We start from the raw sequence: 18,715 nt of genomic DNA on the forward strand, positions 1-18,715 counted from the left end.
CCGGCGAGGCCGGCGCCTCCCCCCGTCACGTGACCCGGGCTCCGCGGAGGGGGTCGCTCGGCTCCGCCCCCTGCCGGGCGTGACGTCACGAGGCGGCGCCGCGCTGACGGGAAGCGCCGTTGCCGCCGCTTGGCCGTTGGCCCGGGCAGGCTGCGGAGGGGAGGCCCGGGAGGCGGCGGCCGGCCGGCCGGCCGGCCGGGCCCTCCAGATCCCCGCCCGGTCGCTCCCGGTCTCGCCGAGGCGGCGGTTCGCGCGGAGGGCGCCGGTTTGGCTCGGTGGAGCTCCGCGGCCCCCTCTGGAGGTGTCACCGCAGGCCTGCGGCTGTCCCAGGCGCCCTGCGGGTTGGAGGACCCAAAGGCTTCTCTGTGTGCTCTCCTTGCCATCCAACAGCGCAGTGCCTGCGCGGCCAGGGAATTAGAAACAACTGCGCGCTTACGTGGGCTCTTTCGGCAAGTTGGACGGTGGGAGGCATCCTGTTGTCGGGAGGAGTCCCAGACGGCACCGGGCCAAAGGATAGCTGCAGTGCAGAAGGACCAGGGGAAGGAGAGGATGCTGGAGACTAATGGAGAGCAGCATGGGGGGAATGCTGCAGGGGCATGTCTGGACTGCTCCGTGCAGTTCCTGGCAGTGCCCCCAAGCACAAATGGCAACCTAACTTGAATGATGACAGGGCAGATGATGAGGAAAAGAGTAGCTTGGCCTCTAGGGAGGGGAGGTTCAGGCTGCGATCCAGGAAGAAAATAGAACCTTTTCCTTTCTGCTTTCAACCGTCTGTGTGTCTTTCCCCTTGAGCCCTGCACAACAACTGTCTTGTTGCCCAAAATGGAGCAGATGTACCCTTGTGGCATTCCTTCTTTGAAAGGCCTGGCATATTAAAGGTGCAGAGGAGGTTACCTTAGCTTATGTGGAGATTTGTCTCTGCTGAGCAGGCACAGTTGGTAAAAGCACTTGAGGCATGAGATGTGTTTATCTCTGGAAGTGCCAGGGAATGAATGTCCTCTAGTTTTTGTCCCTTTCTGAAGTCGTTTCCATTACTGCTGTTTGTTCATCCTCTTCCACTTGATAACCAAGCTGTCCAGGTGAGTAGAGAAGAAGAGCATCAAATCTCAATGTTGTTTGTGCTTCTGATTTCACTGCTTAGCCAGATTAACTAGATAGATTTAAATGACTTGCTTCCTTGGTCATTTAGTCCCTAGATGGGAAGGAGCCATGACAGTTCCCACCATTTGGAAGCAGCAAGACCTCCCAATCCCCATCTTCTCCCAATAAAACAGAGGGGCCTTTAGAGAGAAGTTGAACTTCAGCGCAGACAACATACAGGTAGTACTGATTTTCTTGAGGCAACTGTTGATATTTTGCTTTATTACTGTTAAGGAGAGAGAGTTAATTACAGCTCTAAACAAAGTTTCACGAGCTTTGTGACAAACATGTCTGTGGCTCCATAATCTGTGCAGATTTAATCAGCAGTATTAGCATTCTTTCATCATGACTTGGCAATTCTGTGCTAATCAAGATGGATACTTGATGTGCAGCAACACAACAACAAAGGCTGAGAGCTCTTGGGATGCTATAGTCAGATGGTGTGGTGCTGGCTGGAGGATGTCGCTGAATATCGCACAGAATCCAGCCTAGGAGCATTTGGAATAAGAGAAAATTAAGGAGGATATCAGGACAAAAACAGTGTGGACTTCTCTCTGCTGTATGTGGATTAAATACAAATGGGAAAGTGGTGTACTTTAGCTCTCCTCTGAAAGCTTTAATAGTAAAGACATGAAATAATGGAGGCTCAGGGACAGGGATTCTCGCCCTCGCTCTGGATGTCCATTACATCAGGGTTGGAAAGAAGACCCTGAACTCAGCAGAGCAAAGGTTTGATTAAGCCTGACAGGCAAATCCTACCAACTTAGCTACTTAACCTACCCACCTCTGCCTATGTCAGAGCTTTATAAGCCATTACAAGGATCTGCAACCTTTGGAGTTTTCTAGCTGTTAAAAATTATTCCAGTGGAGGAACAAATCCCACTGGGCTGTATTTTTAAGCTTTCAGGAGTGCTTTTTTTTGTCACCTATTGCAGATTTCTTAAATACCCTGCAGTCTGCATACTACAGGCTGAAAACCACCATTGTGGTGGGCTGGCAATCTGCTTGTCAGTCAGATTTACTTGTGTGTGTGTGTGTGTGTTTTAAGTACTTGTGTTAAGAACACCTCCGTGTTCCAGAAGTCTGCGCTACTTCTGTGTTACGGACGACAATAAATGAGAGCCATTTATTCCTCACAGGCTTGGATAGTAGTGACCGATCGTCCCTCCTCTTGTTAACGCTCACTTCTACTTCTGATGCTGCCTACCCTTGCCTCTCAGACTGTCCGGACAAGGAAGTTCTGAGCAGTTTTTCTCAATTTAGTCTGAAGTTGCATTTTCTTTGTGTGTTTTTTCCTGAACTGTATCACTTGATCTAATAAGGATATTACTCTTCTCTACAAAGTGTTCTTATACCTTTAACCGATCACACCTTCATCAACAGGTGTGATGTGTCTTTCTCCAAAAATGTACTCTAATAGCCCCAGAAAGCTAACATAACCCAGTCATTCTCACAAACTCTATAAAGGAGATGTTCCATGCTAAAGAACCAAACTTGACTCTAAGGTTTTAGTTGAGTTTACAGGGAATTAGGAATTCTGTCTTAGGTATAGTAGAGCCAACTGAAAATCTTGGATGCAGAAGAGAATTGTGTCAAGAGATGTTACACCATTGGTGTACCAGGAGTTCTGCTGCATTAAGACTTGGGATGATGCTCCTAAGAATTCAGTCTAGAAATAGGTTTTAATGCATTTGCGTTAATATCCATGCAGAAGCAAGGTTTCATCAACGTTTGTGGTTGAAAGGGTTACCATTTTCAGTTATGGAAGCAAGCCTTTCTAATACAGCTGCTATGCACTGATTTGCAACATTAGTGGTAGAAAAGGTGAAGATACCATTGTGTCTGGCCCTCCTATAGCCTAAGCCATTAAAGTTCCTAACAACCAAGGGCTGCATTAGTCTCGTGTGTCTAAGTATCATCCTGGGAATTCATGCTCGATTGCTTGTTCACTATAACCCTTAAATCCTTTCAGAATTGGTGCATTCCTGCTGGCAGACCATATTCTGTAGGTGCAGCCCGCAGCCCTTGCTCCAAATTTTCTAACCTTGTAATCTGGCTATATTAAAAAGATGATGCATTTTCATGTGACCAGATTCTGAAATTACTCTGTAAAACTGCCTTATCCTCCTTGTTATTTTCCATTCCTCCAAACTTTCCCGTGAAAGATTTTATCAGCAGTGACTTTCTACTTATTTCCAGATTTATGAAGAGACTGTGTAACACATCTGAGCCTGGTATTGATCTTGCAGAACCTCATTAGAAACACCTGTTTCAGGGAGGATGTTGACAGTTCTTAATCCGTGCAGTGTGTGCTCTGCTAATGGTGAGTGCTGCCTTTGTTCCATCATACTCCCAGATTTAATTGYGTGACATGCTCACTGTTATCTTTATCAGCCAAACAATCTCTAAAAATTAAACAGACTTTGTTGAACAAGACTTGTTTTCTACACAGTCATGTTGCTAAGCATTAACTGTATACATAGCCTTGAATTCTTTATTAATCAAATCCTGTATCAGTTTTCCATTATTTTGCCTACCTCTTACATCAAGGAAAGTAGTCTGTAGGTATCTGGTGTGCCCTGTGTGCCCTGCTCAGACATTGGCACACTTCAACCTCCTATAATTTTCCAAGATTAAAATTATCCCCATCAAGACAGAAGTTTCCTTGGTCAGGTCTTAAAGTAATATTGGGTGCAAATACACTAGGCTCAGTGATTAAAAAAAAAAAAGCATTTTCTGACTGTTAAATGTTACTTAGTATTAGTCAGACCATCAGTTAATAACCAACTATTTCTTCTCTTCTACTGACACTAGCATAGTATCCTGCTTCTTCTCAATGGAACAAATATTTTTGGAATACTTCTACTTTTATAATCATCTGTTAGTACTTTTAAAGTCATCTACTAATGGACCTATATGATTGCTAGAAATTGTTCTTTAAGAGCTTTAAAGTTCTTGCAAGTAAAATGTCCTTTTGCTGATACAGCTTATAAAAGTTCTTCTAGCCGGCTAACGTAGAAGAATTTGCTTTATCTCTGTCTCTTTTATTTTAGTTACAGGCCACTCATAATTTATCTCTGTGCAATGTATCCAGGTTTCAGATCAATCATGCAGGCACACACAAGTTGTTTTCATGCAGAGCTAGGGCACTCTGGGATGGATGATTAGCTCAGCTCCACAAGTGCAAAGCTATTTCAGTTACTTGGCTGCATCAACATGAGCCAGGCCATTGCTGAGCTGACGTGAAGCTTTATCGACCTAATATTGTGCCCTGTTAGAGACTTTTAAGYGTCTTTGCCTCATGCTCTACAGAGCTTCTCTCAGTGCTCACAGAGCATCTGCCTTTATCAGCTGTGTTCTAATGTGCCTAGTGGAATCTCCACTCTCCCTTAATCCAGATAACGGAGGTGCACCTGTAATTCATAGGTAATAAACTAGTAGTGTTGTAAAGAGGAAGCTAGGTGCTCCAGTATTTGCCATTTTCCCCAAAACTTCAGCTAAGGATAAATAACAGCCATTCTTATCCTGTAATGTATTTTAGAGAATGTCTGGAATTGAATGTCCAAGGATATTTGCCAACTATACTTAAATGTCAATCACCTGCTATAAATTATAAAAGAACCATTTGTAGATGCAGCAACAGGCAGTGGCAGGAACAAAGCAGTTAGCTTGAAATACAGACTGGTCAACCTCACCTTAGTCCCTAAAAGACGATGAAGCAAATAATCCTCACRTTAAGCAAAGAGTTCAGCAGCCCAGGGTACAGAATTAAAACCTTTTTCCAAAATCAAATGTGCTCCAAGCACAACATGCAGCAGCACCAAGGTGACAGTGAAAATAAATCTTTTGGAGTTGAAGCATAATCATACAGGTAAAAAGTTAAAGCTGTGTTCCTGTGGTTAGCAAGAAAGAGATGCTCCTGGAAGGACACATGACAAGTTGTCATTACCCTAGAATTTCTTTCCTGGAGGGGGGGGGGGAAGTCTATAGGAAATGGCTTTATGAGAGAACAGGATCGGAAGCAGTTATAGCTTAATAGCGCTTTACTGGTATCCTTGCTGGCCCAGCTGCTGCAAGGTGTCCAGCATCTCTCAGCACACTGCCACCACAGCTGAAGAGATGGATCATGTTTTCATGTCTTTGCTACAGAAAGTCCCAGTAACTATCCATCATGTTGACCTTTTTGACTGCACGCCTGCACCTAAGGCCTGTGGCTCATCTCTTACCTCTCSCAGCTTGTGGTGCACCTTAATAAAGAGGGGCAGGTAAGAACCTGTGAGCAGGACAGTGCTTTGGAGCAGCTAATCAGTAGTTTCCGAGTGACATCTTGGCAGCATGGTCCCTTGAGCTATGCAGGGGACTAAACCCATCCTGACATTTTTTCTTCCAGATAAGGAGGTTGGGGTGAACTGAGGAGGCTGGGAGACAAGGCACTGAGGTGCTTGTTTTCTGTTCACTGTGAACTTGCTCACTTTCAGTCTCTAACAGAAACGGGCTGCCCATGCTCTAGGAACACTCAGGCAGCATGTTTGGCATCTCCTCATTTGTGTATTCATTTACTGTGAGCATCACCTTGAAAACCCCTTTACTAGGGAAGCCTATTTTAGTCTTTCATTCAGAAGGAGATGGGATGAGTACAGCTATGGTTAGGAAGAGCTGAACAGTACCAGTATGAAGCTATTCCCACAGGGCTGCTGGGATTTGGCTTCCTTGTTCTGCAGCAGCGGTGCCACCAACTGGCAAGAGCTGAGATCCCAAGTTGTAAAGGTCGGAAACAAAATACACCCAAGCAGGAAAGTGATGACAGCCAAGCAAACGTGCAATAGCTGGGCTGGGAGTTCGAGACAAGCAGGAGATTGAGTGTTGAAAGGGAGGGATAATGTGCACTGCCACAGTGTTTGTACTGTACAGTAAAAGCACAATCAATAGCAGCCTAGACCTGGTACAGGCTCTAGGCCAAGGAATGCAATCCATCTTTCAGGTCTACAGCCAGAAATGAGGATGGCCACATGCACACGTGCCAAGCGTAGACTGTGAGAAAGTGCTGAGGGAACTGGGACTAAGTCTAAGGGAACTGGGACTAAGTCTAAGAAGTGAAGACCATGGCCATTGAACAATTTTTAAAAATGTCTCTAATACAAAGGGATGAGCTGCAGCATGGAAGGGAACAAACTGTGCTCTGTCTACACAGTGAATGGAAAAACAAGGGGACCTGCAGGCCAGATGGATGGGATGAAATAAGTGAACGCCAGAATCAACCACTGAGAGAGGAACTGGAGTCTTCATTGCTGAGACATACTTCTAGGACCAGCAGAATGAGTACTGACTGTCTTAGGACTTCCTGAGGTCTTCAACATTCATCCTCCTCTCTTTCATAAGGTCTAGGGATAGAAACAAAGCATCAACCTGGCAGGAACGCTCAGGCTTTGGGCCAGGTTCTGCATTAAGCAGGCACAGCAATTGTCCAGAGAGGAAACGTGATCATCTAGAAACAAAACACAGCCCACAGGCAGTTCACCTGCAGCTTTCATACTAAGATAGTGGCTGAAATTCATCTGAACTCATAGCTATAACACAAGACAAGCCAGGAGCTGTAGGTTGTACTAGTACGAACATTTTTTCAGTCCTGTCTTACCACGTGACTCTATCTCAGGGCTATGGAAATTTTTCTGCATCTCTGAGATCTCAAAATTTACTGCAAGGCTCAGTAGGATAGCAGCATTCACGTGCTTATGGTACTCTGCTCATCCTTTTGTTTCTTCAGGCATCAGCAAGCTTTAGTAACAGTGCCAGGGAACTGAGCTGGTGCAGCTGGAGAAATAGTTTCTCCCAGCTTGTGTGCAAAGCTGCAGTTTGTCCAACAAAAAGCCACTGTGGAAACTAATTTCAGGTTGAGGTCACATGCAAAATAAATGGTGGTATAGGAGCTGCTCTTAGGCACATGGCTTTATGCTTAGGTAGTCTTTCTGAGAGCATTCCTCCTCTCCCCAACACCACTGTCCCAATTCCAGCCAGGGGAAAAGAGGCAGTGAAATAGGCCAGCTGGACTGAAATCCCCACTTCTCCTGTGCAACGGGGAGACAGTGGCAGATCTAGTGCTACAGATGCACAGTTCTGGTGCAAGAGATCTCTCTTAAATCCTTAGCTCTATATTTACATTCTGTACTGACTAACACCTCTTGGGTATTTCCTTCTTATGAAGATAAAGGGACCAAAAAGAAACTATTACCTTAGCAGTAATGATGTACCAGAACAAAAGAATAGGAAGGGGATGCTTTGAGATCCTTACCAAAAACATCTGGAAGAGCACAACAGTCCCAACCATGCCGTTAGATACATTTCCTATGGAGTAGGGAGTGTTATGCAGCTGTACACTGAACAGGACTGATGTTTTAGTGAACAAAAAATAGGTACAAGCTAAGAACCTGCTCTTGGGATATCAATCCAATCACTGATGAAGAAAAAAGAAATTTCCTTTGAAAAAGTCATGTAAGCACAAAGGCCAAACTATTGGAGAAACCCTAGGCTACTTGCTCTCAGCCTGCCCTGGATCTACTAGCAACAGGAGGATTAGCAAGTAAAGAGAACCATCAACCAACACACTATACAAATACATTTTATTTAGAGATACCCATAGTAAGATGCACAAATACTTTTTGTTCACCAATTTTCAGATCACACAACTTCAAGTAGTGGAAAAACAAACTGCAGTTAATTACAATTATTCTATATAACAGGGCAGTAGTAAAAGATCCATTTGTCAGACTACAGCATGATTAACAATACTCAAGTGAGAATGTACAAGATCTAGGTATTTAAAAAGTGCATGGGTCATTGCCACACACACTAACATGCTTTTTCAAAGAGCAACATCTTTCTGGCATGTGAACACAGTAACCCGGTTAATGCAAGATGGAAAATTAGGCTCTTAATTTGATCTGGAAATGTATCTATTAACAGGTTCACCCCAGACAGCAGTTATTTGTGACAGACACATGGATATCAATCTGTAAAATCACTGATACATTGCCCATGTAGTCGAGGAACACGCAGATGACCTAACATGGTAAGTTCCAGCCTACACCTTCACAGCTCTTCTACCACAGTTGTCTTCAGARGAGTTCAAAGTACTTGTTTGCATTTAGCAAGCTGACAGAAGAGCTGTAATCAGAGATCCAAACTTTTGTACCCACATTGAGTTCTTCCATGCAAGAGAAATTCTCAGTCCTCAAATTTCAAAAACCCCACGTTCCACCTTCAAGCACATCAACTGGATCACATATTGCTGGGTTTACTTTTATATTCCCATCTAAATGGAGCGAAAGGTAGAAAATGGTGCTGATCTGACAGAGTAGCTGCATTGCTTTAAAGTTATATTTAAAGCACATGGAACCTGAACTCTTCTCTCCAGTGTCTCTCTCAAACCAAGGAAGTTCAGCAAGTTCCAGTGCTCAATGCAATCCCCTTTTCTGCCGTGAAATAGGGAGATAGTGTTGTATGATGCTTGCGAAAGACCAGCAAGGACTGTTCTGTGGATGTTAACACTTAAGAGCAAGAAACAAGAATTAAAATTAAGTCTTCAGTTGAACTCCTTGCATTGCAAACACAAAGTGAGACAGACAGACTTTTGCATTATAGTTGAGAGGCACATTTTGCATTGATCAACAAAAATCTCAGTATACATTGCAACTTTCTGTTACAAGAACACAGAGAAGCATCTAGTTAAAGCAATTTTAAAAAACCCCAAAGCTCAGTTACTCTGTTCTTTTATTTAAAAATCTTAAACTGCTCCCTTACCTATTCTACCCAGAGATACCTTTCCAATTCTGTGTATGCAGCTGCTTTTCCTCACTAAAGCTTGTTCATTTAAGAAATCCTTGCTTTTGTGCACTTTGAAAGTGGACAAACAGTTCTGATGCCCCACAGGGTGGACCCCTATACCACATTCAGGAGGAAGTTGAGAAAAAATATCAATAGCATTTTGTACATATGCGGTGAACCCCAGAATAAATAGGGGGAAAATAAGAACAACCTCATTGAAATAGCCATTAGTAGAGGAACTGACTCCTCCACAGAGCAGGAATGAGTTTGGAGCAAAGCCCTTCAGACTGAAAGGGGGATACTAGTTCAGAGAGACATCTAGAGCTGGATCAAATGAATAGGGAGCCTGTAAGCAAGGCCCCAATTCAGTAAGTTACTGCTTAAGTGGGTGCAGAAGTTTCATAAAATGCAGCTTAAACATRTGTGCCTAGGCTTTTCAGAACTGGTATCTAAAGTAGTAAGTCAAAAAAGAACAGGGAACCTGCTCAAGTCCAGCGGGGTGGAGGGTGGCCAGGAGGGAGTGAGGTCAGGACAAGAGGCCGAGAATGGAGACAAAGCATTTGAACAAGAGTGACAGTGCCTGTTAGAAGTGGGTTTTTGGTTTGTTTTTTTTTTGTTTGTTTTAAATCCAGACATTTTAGCAATGATGCCGCTATTGCCTGTGTTGTGAGCGCTGCCTGGAGAGCACCCAACTGAAGTAGTAAATCACAGATGGCATTTACATCCCTGCACACATACCCAGTGCTAATTCAATAAACAGCCAGGTGGAGAGAGCTGCAGACAAGGCCCTTTCATTCCATCATGCCAGCAGGAAGCACGTGGAGGTGGCTGGTGGCAGCAGTAAAGCATAGTACTCTTAGTCAATCATGAAAACAAGAAACAACAAATGCATTGGGAACCTTGAGTGACCAGGGGGAGAGTAAGTGACTATGACCACTGAAAAAACTGGTTCTTCCCCATGCCATCTACACACCTCATCTGAAGATGGATGACCAGCGGTTTCCATTGAAGCACTTYAGAAGCAGTTAATCTGCAGTCATATACGTAAGACATGATGGAGCAAAACCTCAAGGCTTCCATTGCTCAAACATTCAAATACCAGCTCATCTCTGAACACAGCCAGCTTTTAGTATTACCACTGGCCAAAGCCAATTAGAGTAACTTTAGTCATTTAAGCATAGGGCAGAGTTTAGCTGTGATTAGTAGTACAGTTTTCTCATAACTCATCAATTTGCAAGACAAACAAAATCTGTGGGAAAAGCCTTTAAATGGGATCAAAAGTCAGCAAAAAGTCAGTGATGAGCCTTTTGCTTTTTGCCCTCTATATGAGTCTTCAGTTATGACCTTGAAAAAAGAGCCAAAGGTGCAATTCTCTTGCCTAGAACACCWAGGATCAACACATTAGATGCAGAAGGAGGCCACCTCCACTTCCACACCTGCTGACATCAACTATGCAATATGGAGGCAAGAGAACTGCAGCTTCACAGATTTTGCAGGAGTGAAAGTCACCATTTTTGATTCAGCCAGACAGTAACTGAAATTTATGGTAAAAGAACAAACTGATCTTTCCACGGTGGGTCACATTTTCTTTTTATTATGACTTGGTAYTTTTCAGACTAGGCAAACAGCTTTGAATTGATTTGAATTGAATTGATTATTAAAGGTAAGCTAGGGAAAGGTAAATCGGAAAGAAAAGAGTGCTGAAGATTACAAAATAAGGTGAAACCAATCTGTTCTACTCTGAAAAGTGACTGCATATAAAGAGGGTACTTGACTGAATTTTATGAAACACCAAAGTTAGCAGAAACTTAACCTGAACTTGAGGTTAAATCTGTGCTGGGGTACAGAGAAAAGACAGAACAGGAAATACACATATACTAAAGCTCCTTGACTGATGATTAATATCAGTACATCAACTGTATTGATTCTAAGACAAAAGTATCCTCATATATCAGAAGAATTCTGTACCTAACCTATGTGTATGCATACCCATTTAAGGCCACAATTGAGGAAGCATTCCTGTTTCTAYGCTCTCATGATCAGATTAAGCTTAGAACTAGGAAGGGATATCCTGTAGCAATTGCACCATCCTCTGCTAACAACAAAAGAGGCAGCAACCTGGCCCAAATTCCAGATCTCAGTTTGAGTTTGCAAGAACAAAGCCGTCTCAGAAACAAAGCCTAAAGTGAAGCCTTTGTCTTCAAAAAGTCACTTTTCAGAGAGGAAAAACAATTTACAAAATAATGCTGAACACGAGCTGTACATACAGACAGGTTAGTTTTGTGTACTACCTGCAATTTTCCACAGCTTCATTTACAAACTGCATCAACAATTTCAAACAGTTTTGCCTTACATTTAAAAATGTGCACTACATTTGAAGACAGCTGCTACTACTTTACTTGACAGCTTCTATGATAGTTCAGGATCCAGTGCTGTCTCTGACACAGCTCGTGACAGAAATAGAAAGCTGAAAAGGCTGTTAGAGGGGTGGAATTGCCAGAGCTGTTAAGAAATATCAGACCTTGGATTCAGAACAAAAGCCAGCAAGTGTCAGCAAGTCCTGAAATTTTTTTCCAAGGCTTTGGATCTTTAAATATACTTGGAAAAACAAAACAAAAAAAAAAAATAACAGTTCACTGTAGGACATCCTACCATCAGGCAGGAAGTTGCGATCACCACATTTTAAAATGCCTTGCGTAGTTTGTGCATCATATACAAGTACATCATAGGCAATGGGGAAGATCCAGCATTTGTGTACACGTTAACACACAGGCAAGCACTGATAGATGTCACAGGTAAGACTGATCCCCAAGACAAACCAGTGCATTTGATTTGTGTCTACACTGCATCCTAAAGCAAATGAATCACGAGTAACAGTACAAACCTGTTGCAACTTCAACACGTATATCTTAGAAAAAGATGATGCATGTACCCAGCCCTAAGACAGTGACGTGTTTGTGAGATAACTTTACAAAGATCAAGGTACCATAAGAGAAAGGCACATTAACCTCTGGTTGGTCCATTTTGTTAYTATTTGGATGAGTCATAGTGATTTATATACCCTGAGACTGTGGGAGGCCTTGAAAGGGAAAGGAAACCAAATGAGTGGGCAAATAAAAAGTACAAGTTTAATGAGATGTAAGATTCAGCACCTGAATTTTCCCTATTAGTAAGGGAATCTAAAAAAGCAGTTCCCAAGAAACCAAAGCATTGACTCCACAATTTCTGTTCAAGGGGAGGGGGATCAAAAAAAATACATATATTTAGGGCTGTAAAGACATACCACACTGCTTCAAGTGTATTATACATCCTTCTTTTGGTTTTAATTCARTAATTGGATGACCAGAAATTGTATATAATCAAGTGTTTTACTTTTTTTTTTTTTTTAAAGGGAGAAGGTGTCCAGAAGTGATTAGGCAGCCCAAACTTTCCCAACTCCATCAACCCTAGCACTCTGTTTTAGCTCTGTGCACTTCCTTAGACCAGACCAGTCCCAGCACAATACTAGAGGGAGAAGCTGTTAGAAAATGGCACTCCATTTTTTAACTGGGAAGATTCCTTTCCATCAACAGCATTCTTTTAATTAACTAAGTACCAGACGGTTTTGATGAAGAAACTCAGTATTGCAAGCAAAGAGGAGGATGCTTCCTAATTTAAATCCTTGGAAATTACACATGGGAATATGAGAATGAAAGGAGTATCTACTTGGTCTCTCTGAAAACACATTTCAGATTCAGCCCTTTTACAAAGTATCTCCTGAGCAACGATGAAGGATCCTGCTCTGCATTAACTCCTCAGGTGTCCGGAGAGGAATAGCAAATCCCTTTATTGGGCCTTTATCTCTTCCCTTGTACCCTCTTGTCTATCCTTCCCACTGAAGTGCCCACTCGCAAAGCCAAGGGAGACCACACACAGGAGAATCGTTCAAACGAGATGTAGCTGTATTCTCCTTGCCATTCCCCCTCCTCTAGGGCCTGGGCAAATTCTTAGTGTCTGTCCTTCAGAGACTTAAGCTATGGAAGACTGCGACACTCAGACAATTGCACTTTGAGTTGTGGTCACACCATGGGCTGTAACTGCAGGATGGCCAACAGGGCATATAGGTGTGTTTTCACTTGGCTTGAAACTAGAGTTTGCATATGGCCACTGGAGTAGCCCAGGGTTCAGCATGGGCTAGGCAGAGTATCAACTCTGGTCTGCATTTCATACAGCTCTTCAGCAGCCTTCCTGCATATTAGCTCTACTCAAGTTCAGTAATTTAATCACAGCAGCAATTGCAGCATAAGCTAAAAATCAAGAGCGCCTCAGACACCATGGAAAATGGGTTTAAAGGCAAATAATGATATCAGAGTACCACAAACACATCTTCTGAGTTCCCACCTGGCTGCTGGAAGATGCTTCTTCGAGATACAGTGACTGACAGCCAATGTGTTTTTGGTTTCTTGAAACAAATAAAATGGGTGCTTCCACAAATGTTCTAACCAAGCCTGCTTTAATTCACATTTGGATTGTGTGAGGGACATTCATTAACAGGGTCAGCTGGCGTTTCTCAGCAGAGGGACAGAAATTAAGACAACAAACTCCACCACTTGACATAGCTGGATCATAACTTTAATCTTAGTCTCTGCAGCTACGAGCTTTGTACAAAGCAAGTGCTCAGACAACAGAAGAGTATGAAGTTTTAGAGGAAAGTAACTAATAGGAATCTCTTAATCCTTAAGATACAAAAACTGCCACAGACTTCAAATGGAGGAGGCTTCATTCCCCATAATGAAGTTCAGGGGGTCTCCCTCAGAGTCACAAATCTCACCCAGAGTGTAACCTTTGTGGACAGTCTAAATCCAGTAAGATTACTGGGCACTCCTGCAATGTGCCTTCAAATGGATCTCAGTGGAAGAACTGAAACYAGAAATCTGTTTACTCTTATTTCATGATCTATTCACCTTGGGCTAACACCAGACTGATGAGGGAACTAAACAGAAGTGGATTGCAGTTCACACACTTCCTTGAAACAACCCCAGAAAGCACCTGCAGAGAGCAGCAGTGATTATCCTTGGCTGACATTGCTGCACAAGGGGAAAGGCCAGAGGAATTACTAGGAATAAGGTGTTTGAAAGCAGGTGTGAMTAACTCTCATTCCTATGCTCAGGCTAACACAGCAAAGCAGCTTTTGCTCCCTCAGGGATGTGCATCACACAACTGATAGCTACTGACGGGCTGCTACCCAGTTACTCATGAGCCATGTACTACTGAACCCATAACTAGTTACTAGCTTGATTGCTTGTGATTATGAATATTGAAAGTATAATACCCAGATATACCAAAAATACCCCCAATTAATATGATAGTCTAATGAAAAGAACTGAGTGGTAAAATTAACTGCTTGTTACACTCAACTGCAGCACCTAAGATCCCACATTACTGAAACATCAAATAGCAAAAAAAAAATAAAGTCTGACTGTCTTCTGCTGCGATTAAAGGTTTCCCTCTCCCTTCAATCTCATCAGTCAGCTAACATACAGAATGGCAACTGCCCAGTTCTAGCTTTAGCCAGCCTCAGAAGTCTACCTCTGGTTTAAAAAAAAGCTAACTGAAGGTCTCAAACATGGCTTGTCAAAATGCCAGCAGGCCCATTTCTGTCTGACAGAGGTCACCCCTGTCAAGTACAATATTGCTGCAATAAAAACTGGGATAATCTGGGAGGGAAGAAGCACCACAAATAGATCATTCAAGGAGGGCAGGAAAGACTGAGGGAGAGAAATTATTAAGAAATACTGTAAAAGTTAAAACGGTCTGAAAACTCAGACTCCACTGGGTCTCAGCACAGTGAGCTGTTTAAGCTACTGAAGTGTAGCAAGACGATATCCACCCATCACAGGGGCATAACTGCCATTTGAATGGTGAGGGATGCCCACCTACTCACCTCCACGCTGAGCCCAGAGACTCCTGGCTGTACCAGCTCTCCCGTACTTCATTTGGAAACCTTTGCCTTTCTCACCATGACCCTGGATGTCAGTTCTGACACCTACATCAGTAGGGTAACACAGMTGCACCAAGTGAGAAAGTCTGGGTTCTTGTTTCACCTATAACCTGCTCTTGGATAGCTGCTCTTGCATTTCCTTTCTCTGCCTCAGTTTCTACCAGTGAACRGATTGAAAATGACATGCCTGAAGGGCTCACATCTCTACCTTAAAAGGACACCCAAACACAAAGTWCTCGGAAAGGCAACATCTGTATTGTTACAAGCATTTAAAAACCACTGAAACAGACTGAAGTTCTCCGCCTCAAATTCATTTGCAAGCTTGACAGCRCTATCTAGTTTGCTTCTAGTTTTTATGAGCTTTTCTACAATGCAACAATGATGGCTCCCTCCATGTGAGAAGTTACTGGGAGAACAGGAAGGGAGGAAAGACACTCTGGAAAAATACACAGAAGCTTGTGAAACTCCAAAGGATTTTACAACATTCTCCAGATTATTCTGAGAATTGTCCTAAGGTTCCTAGGCAGAAAAGGGGACAGTGAGGGAAGCAGGGAAAGGGCACTCAAGCCACCAGGCTTTAGGACCACAAATAAAAGTACCTCAGGGAGATCAGTGTCACAGTCAGTGAGATGCTTTCCAGAGGTGCTGAGCTGCTCCTCTGCAGTAAACTAAAGGCTCAGCTGACTAAGATGATCAGTCTCCAAATCTGGGTGCCAAAGCTCAGGCCATATGAACATCCATCCCTCTTTGCCCCCTTGCCCAGACCTGAAATATCAATTTGTTAGATCAACATCAGGGCGAGGATTTCTAGACCAGGAGTTTCCTTTGACACTAACTGCCTAACCATTAACTGTTGTTTCTAAAAAACTGAAAAAGGCTCAAATGTCCACTTCCTGCCCCCCCCCCAAAAAAAAGCCCCACACTCAAATCAAGCCCAAATAAAAGAGCTGAGCAGAATGTTTCCTGCAACAGCAGTGATCTTCCACAGCAGCTGAAGGAGTAATCCCAGAAAAACACGYCCTGCCATATTTCAAAATTTGTTTCTCTGCCTATTTCCTCTCTTCAAAGCCTCCAAAATACTCAAAGCAATACATTGCCATCACAGAACAACATAAATGACACTAAAATGTTATTTAAAAATCAATGAACAACTCTAGATAAAATATAATTTGGGAGAGTTCATTCACTTACTATTGTGCAATAGCCACTTTTTTCTGAGAAAACCCTGAATATCCAAGCACACAGTGCTTGAACTGATTCAGTTTAAGCAGCCAACCCACAAGGGAAGCAGAATTACAAACTGTAGCAAATATCTTTGTCAAGCATCCATGTCAGGACTCAGTTTAAGCAAATTATAATTCKGGAACAGGTGCACATCTCTATCTCTTTACTTGCTCTAACTTCCACCCAGATGGGAGAGAAATGCATTCCTTACAGGATTTTCATCCAAGTCTCAACTTCAMTACCAACTGGAAAAGCAGCCAGAGCCTCACTGCTTGGCATATCGATGGAGAACAAGAGGGCCTTTAAGGACATGGCCAGACCAGCTCCAGTAAGTCTGGCAAAAGCTGCTTAAAGAACTTGTGCTATTCTACCATGGCAGCTGTACTCCCCAGCTGTGACAGGAGAGCAGAGCATGACTCCCTGCCTTGTCTTCTTTCTCAGCTTCAGCAAACTGTCCATTTGGCATGAAAGCAGCCTAGGTATTAGCATGTTCCCTGCTTTGCCAGTGATGGGGACAGGAGGAGCGTGTTCATCCCAGCAGAGGATGGAAGCATCAGTAAGAAGCCCAAAGTTCCCAGTGCCTGCTAGAGGACCAAAAGCAGCACCCTGGAGCCCTSTGTTTTAGCTGAGTATTGGATAAGATCTGGACTCTTCCAGGAGTGCACACATCTATTCTCCTCACCCACAATCCCAGGTGAAGCTCAAGGGAGTATGAATGCAGAATGAAGGCAGGGGACTCTGAGGGAAGGCTGAATATCTCCTATGGCAAGCAGGATGACAGAAGATGCTGAACAAACAYGAGCTAAACTATCTCACTACATGGCAAGCTTCTAGCCTTCACTAGAAAGTCTGTGATACACTTTTCAACCTAAGGGAAAAGTTTTTCTTCTTCTTCTTCAATCTGTTTGTTAGAGGTGCTGGCTAACAACTCTCCTAACAACTAACCAGAACAGCTAACGTGGGGTTGAGAAAGCTCTCTCAGCCTGGGACAAAGAAGATCCTGGGTTTTAGAAAGACTGTGAGGAACCCATGAGCTACCACAGCAGTGAACTTGGGAGCCTTAGCTCACCTGGAAAATGGTTAGTTTTAATTCATTTATTGACAAGACAACCCATGTCCCTAGCCTCCATTTCCTCATTGCACTTCTAAGCCTTAACCCTCAGTTTTGATGTGATGTTGTCCTGCAATAGCCATGCTGCAGAACAGCCTACTCTGAAACTCCAGTTGTGCAAGCTGATACCTGGGATAGGCAGAGAACAACAGAAGATCAAATTTTGCTCCTAGGACTGCTGAAAACTACTATTCAAATACAAATACACTGTTGAGATACATTTCTGCAGTTTGGGCTTGATGGGCAATATCCCTGGGGAATCCATTCCTGGGTTCCATTGAGTACAGCTGAAATTTACTGTATTCCTCTACATATAAACAGTGTCATTAGACTTGTACTTTTAAAAAATAAGATCAACTCAGGCCCGGGCCAGGCTCTGCAGATAAAGTAGTAGCTTATCTCTTATAAATATTTTAATATTTTTTTTAATTACAAGTAGTCCTCACTCCAGGTAATGTAACTGACAAAGTACCTGCACACACACAGCCCCTAGACTTTCACAGAAAGCCCAGGAGCAACCACTCTATAAGAAAGGAATCCTACCTCACAGCAAAGTAGGGGAGGGGGCATATGGCCAAGATAGCCTAAACGTCAGGGAAGAGTCACTTGGAGTAAATACAATAAAAAGGGATTTCAAAAACCCTTCATATAAAGGATCAAGAAGGTTAAAGCAAAAAACTGGTTCAAAAAGATGTACAAAACTGTTGGAGACCAACAGAAAACTGCCAAAAAATAACTTGCATTTAAATCAGAAATCAATGGCATCACACAATTTCTTTGTTAAAAAAGGAAAAGTGRAAATCTGTGTAAAGATCAGCATTTATGAAGAGTTATTAGCTCCAGAGACCAGCATAATTCCCATGAAGTCCTGATGGAAGGGGGCCTCCTGCCACAAAGAGTTTCGTTCCAGACGAGTCGTAGCAGTGGGTGTAAACAGCATTTGGGAAGAAATTAATGTCAGAAAAATAATTCCTCCAGGTTTCATCATGATTCTGTTAAAGGAAAGTTCAGATTGTTATTGTTGAAGTCCAAACAAAAATGAAAAATCTGTTTTGGATTRATACTTTCCTAAGTATCTAGACAGATACTTTGAAAGATGCTTTCCAAAGCCTAAAAAGGGAAGTTCTCTATTAATATTCCTGGAATATACCCTGAAGCTTTAGATCAGTTTGAACTAGAATATATTAGACACTTCCTGAAGCTTTTTCTGAGCAAGTTTATGCCTCTTCTTTTTGGCCAGGATGAGGGAAAAAAATGTTACCAGGTTTCCTTAGTTTTAAAAGTTATATCATAATGATAGAAAAGAAAATGGAGGTAAGTTAGACAAAGCCACTAACTGCTTTATGATAACATACAGGACTCAAGCACATGCCACAGCACTATTTCAAGAAGCTATAATTTCTAAAACTCTACAAAATTATCTCCTTTACCTTGAGGAC

The 18,715-nt window shown here is 42.8% G+C and overlaps 1 protein-coding gene and 1 long non-coding RNA gene across 5 annotated transcripts in view; one reads left to right on the forward strand and one right to left on the reverse strand.

The window, feature by feature from the left end:
* The first annotated feature begins 109 nt into the window (after positions 1-109).
* LOC146596929 (uncharacterized) lies at positions 110-14,726 on the forward strand. Of its 4 annotated transcripts, none has more exons than XR_014895595.1 (6): positions 110-1,079; positions 1,190-1,320; positions 3,340-3,463; positions 5,290-5,405; positions 6,332-10,534; positions 12,353-14,726. It is a non-coding gene; the product is annotated as an uncharacterized LOC146596929 (long non-coding RNA). The 4 variants fall into 4 exon arrangements; XR_014895593.1 differs by lacking the exon at positions 12,353-14,726 and having other exon boundaries at positions 6,332-8,206; positions 9,594-10,532; XR_014895594.1 differs by lacking the exon at positions 12,353-14,726 and having other exon boundaries at positions 8,101-10,532.
* DCAF12 (DDB1 and CUL4 associated factor 12) overlaps positions 11,845-18,715 on the reverse strand; it is a 28,109-nt gene continuing 21,238 nt past the window's right edge. The window contains exon 9 of the mRNA XM_085303006.1: positions 11,845-18,268. Coding sequence (XP_085159132.1) covers positions 18,110-18,268 — 159 coding nt within the window. The 3' untranslated portion in view covers positions 11,845-18,109. The remainder of the gene's footprint in view (positions 18,269-18,715) is intronic.

The sequence above is a fragment of the Rhea americana genome, unplaced genomic scaffold (assembly GCF_003343005.1).
Source record: "Rhea americana isolate MKP2758 unplaced genomic scaffold, rheAme1 scaffold_196, whole genome shotgun sequence".
NCBI lineage: Eukaryota > Metazoa > Chordata > Aves > Rheiformes > Rheidae > Rhea > Rhea americana.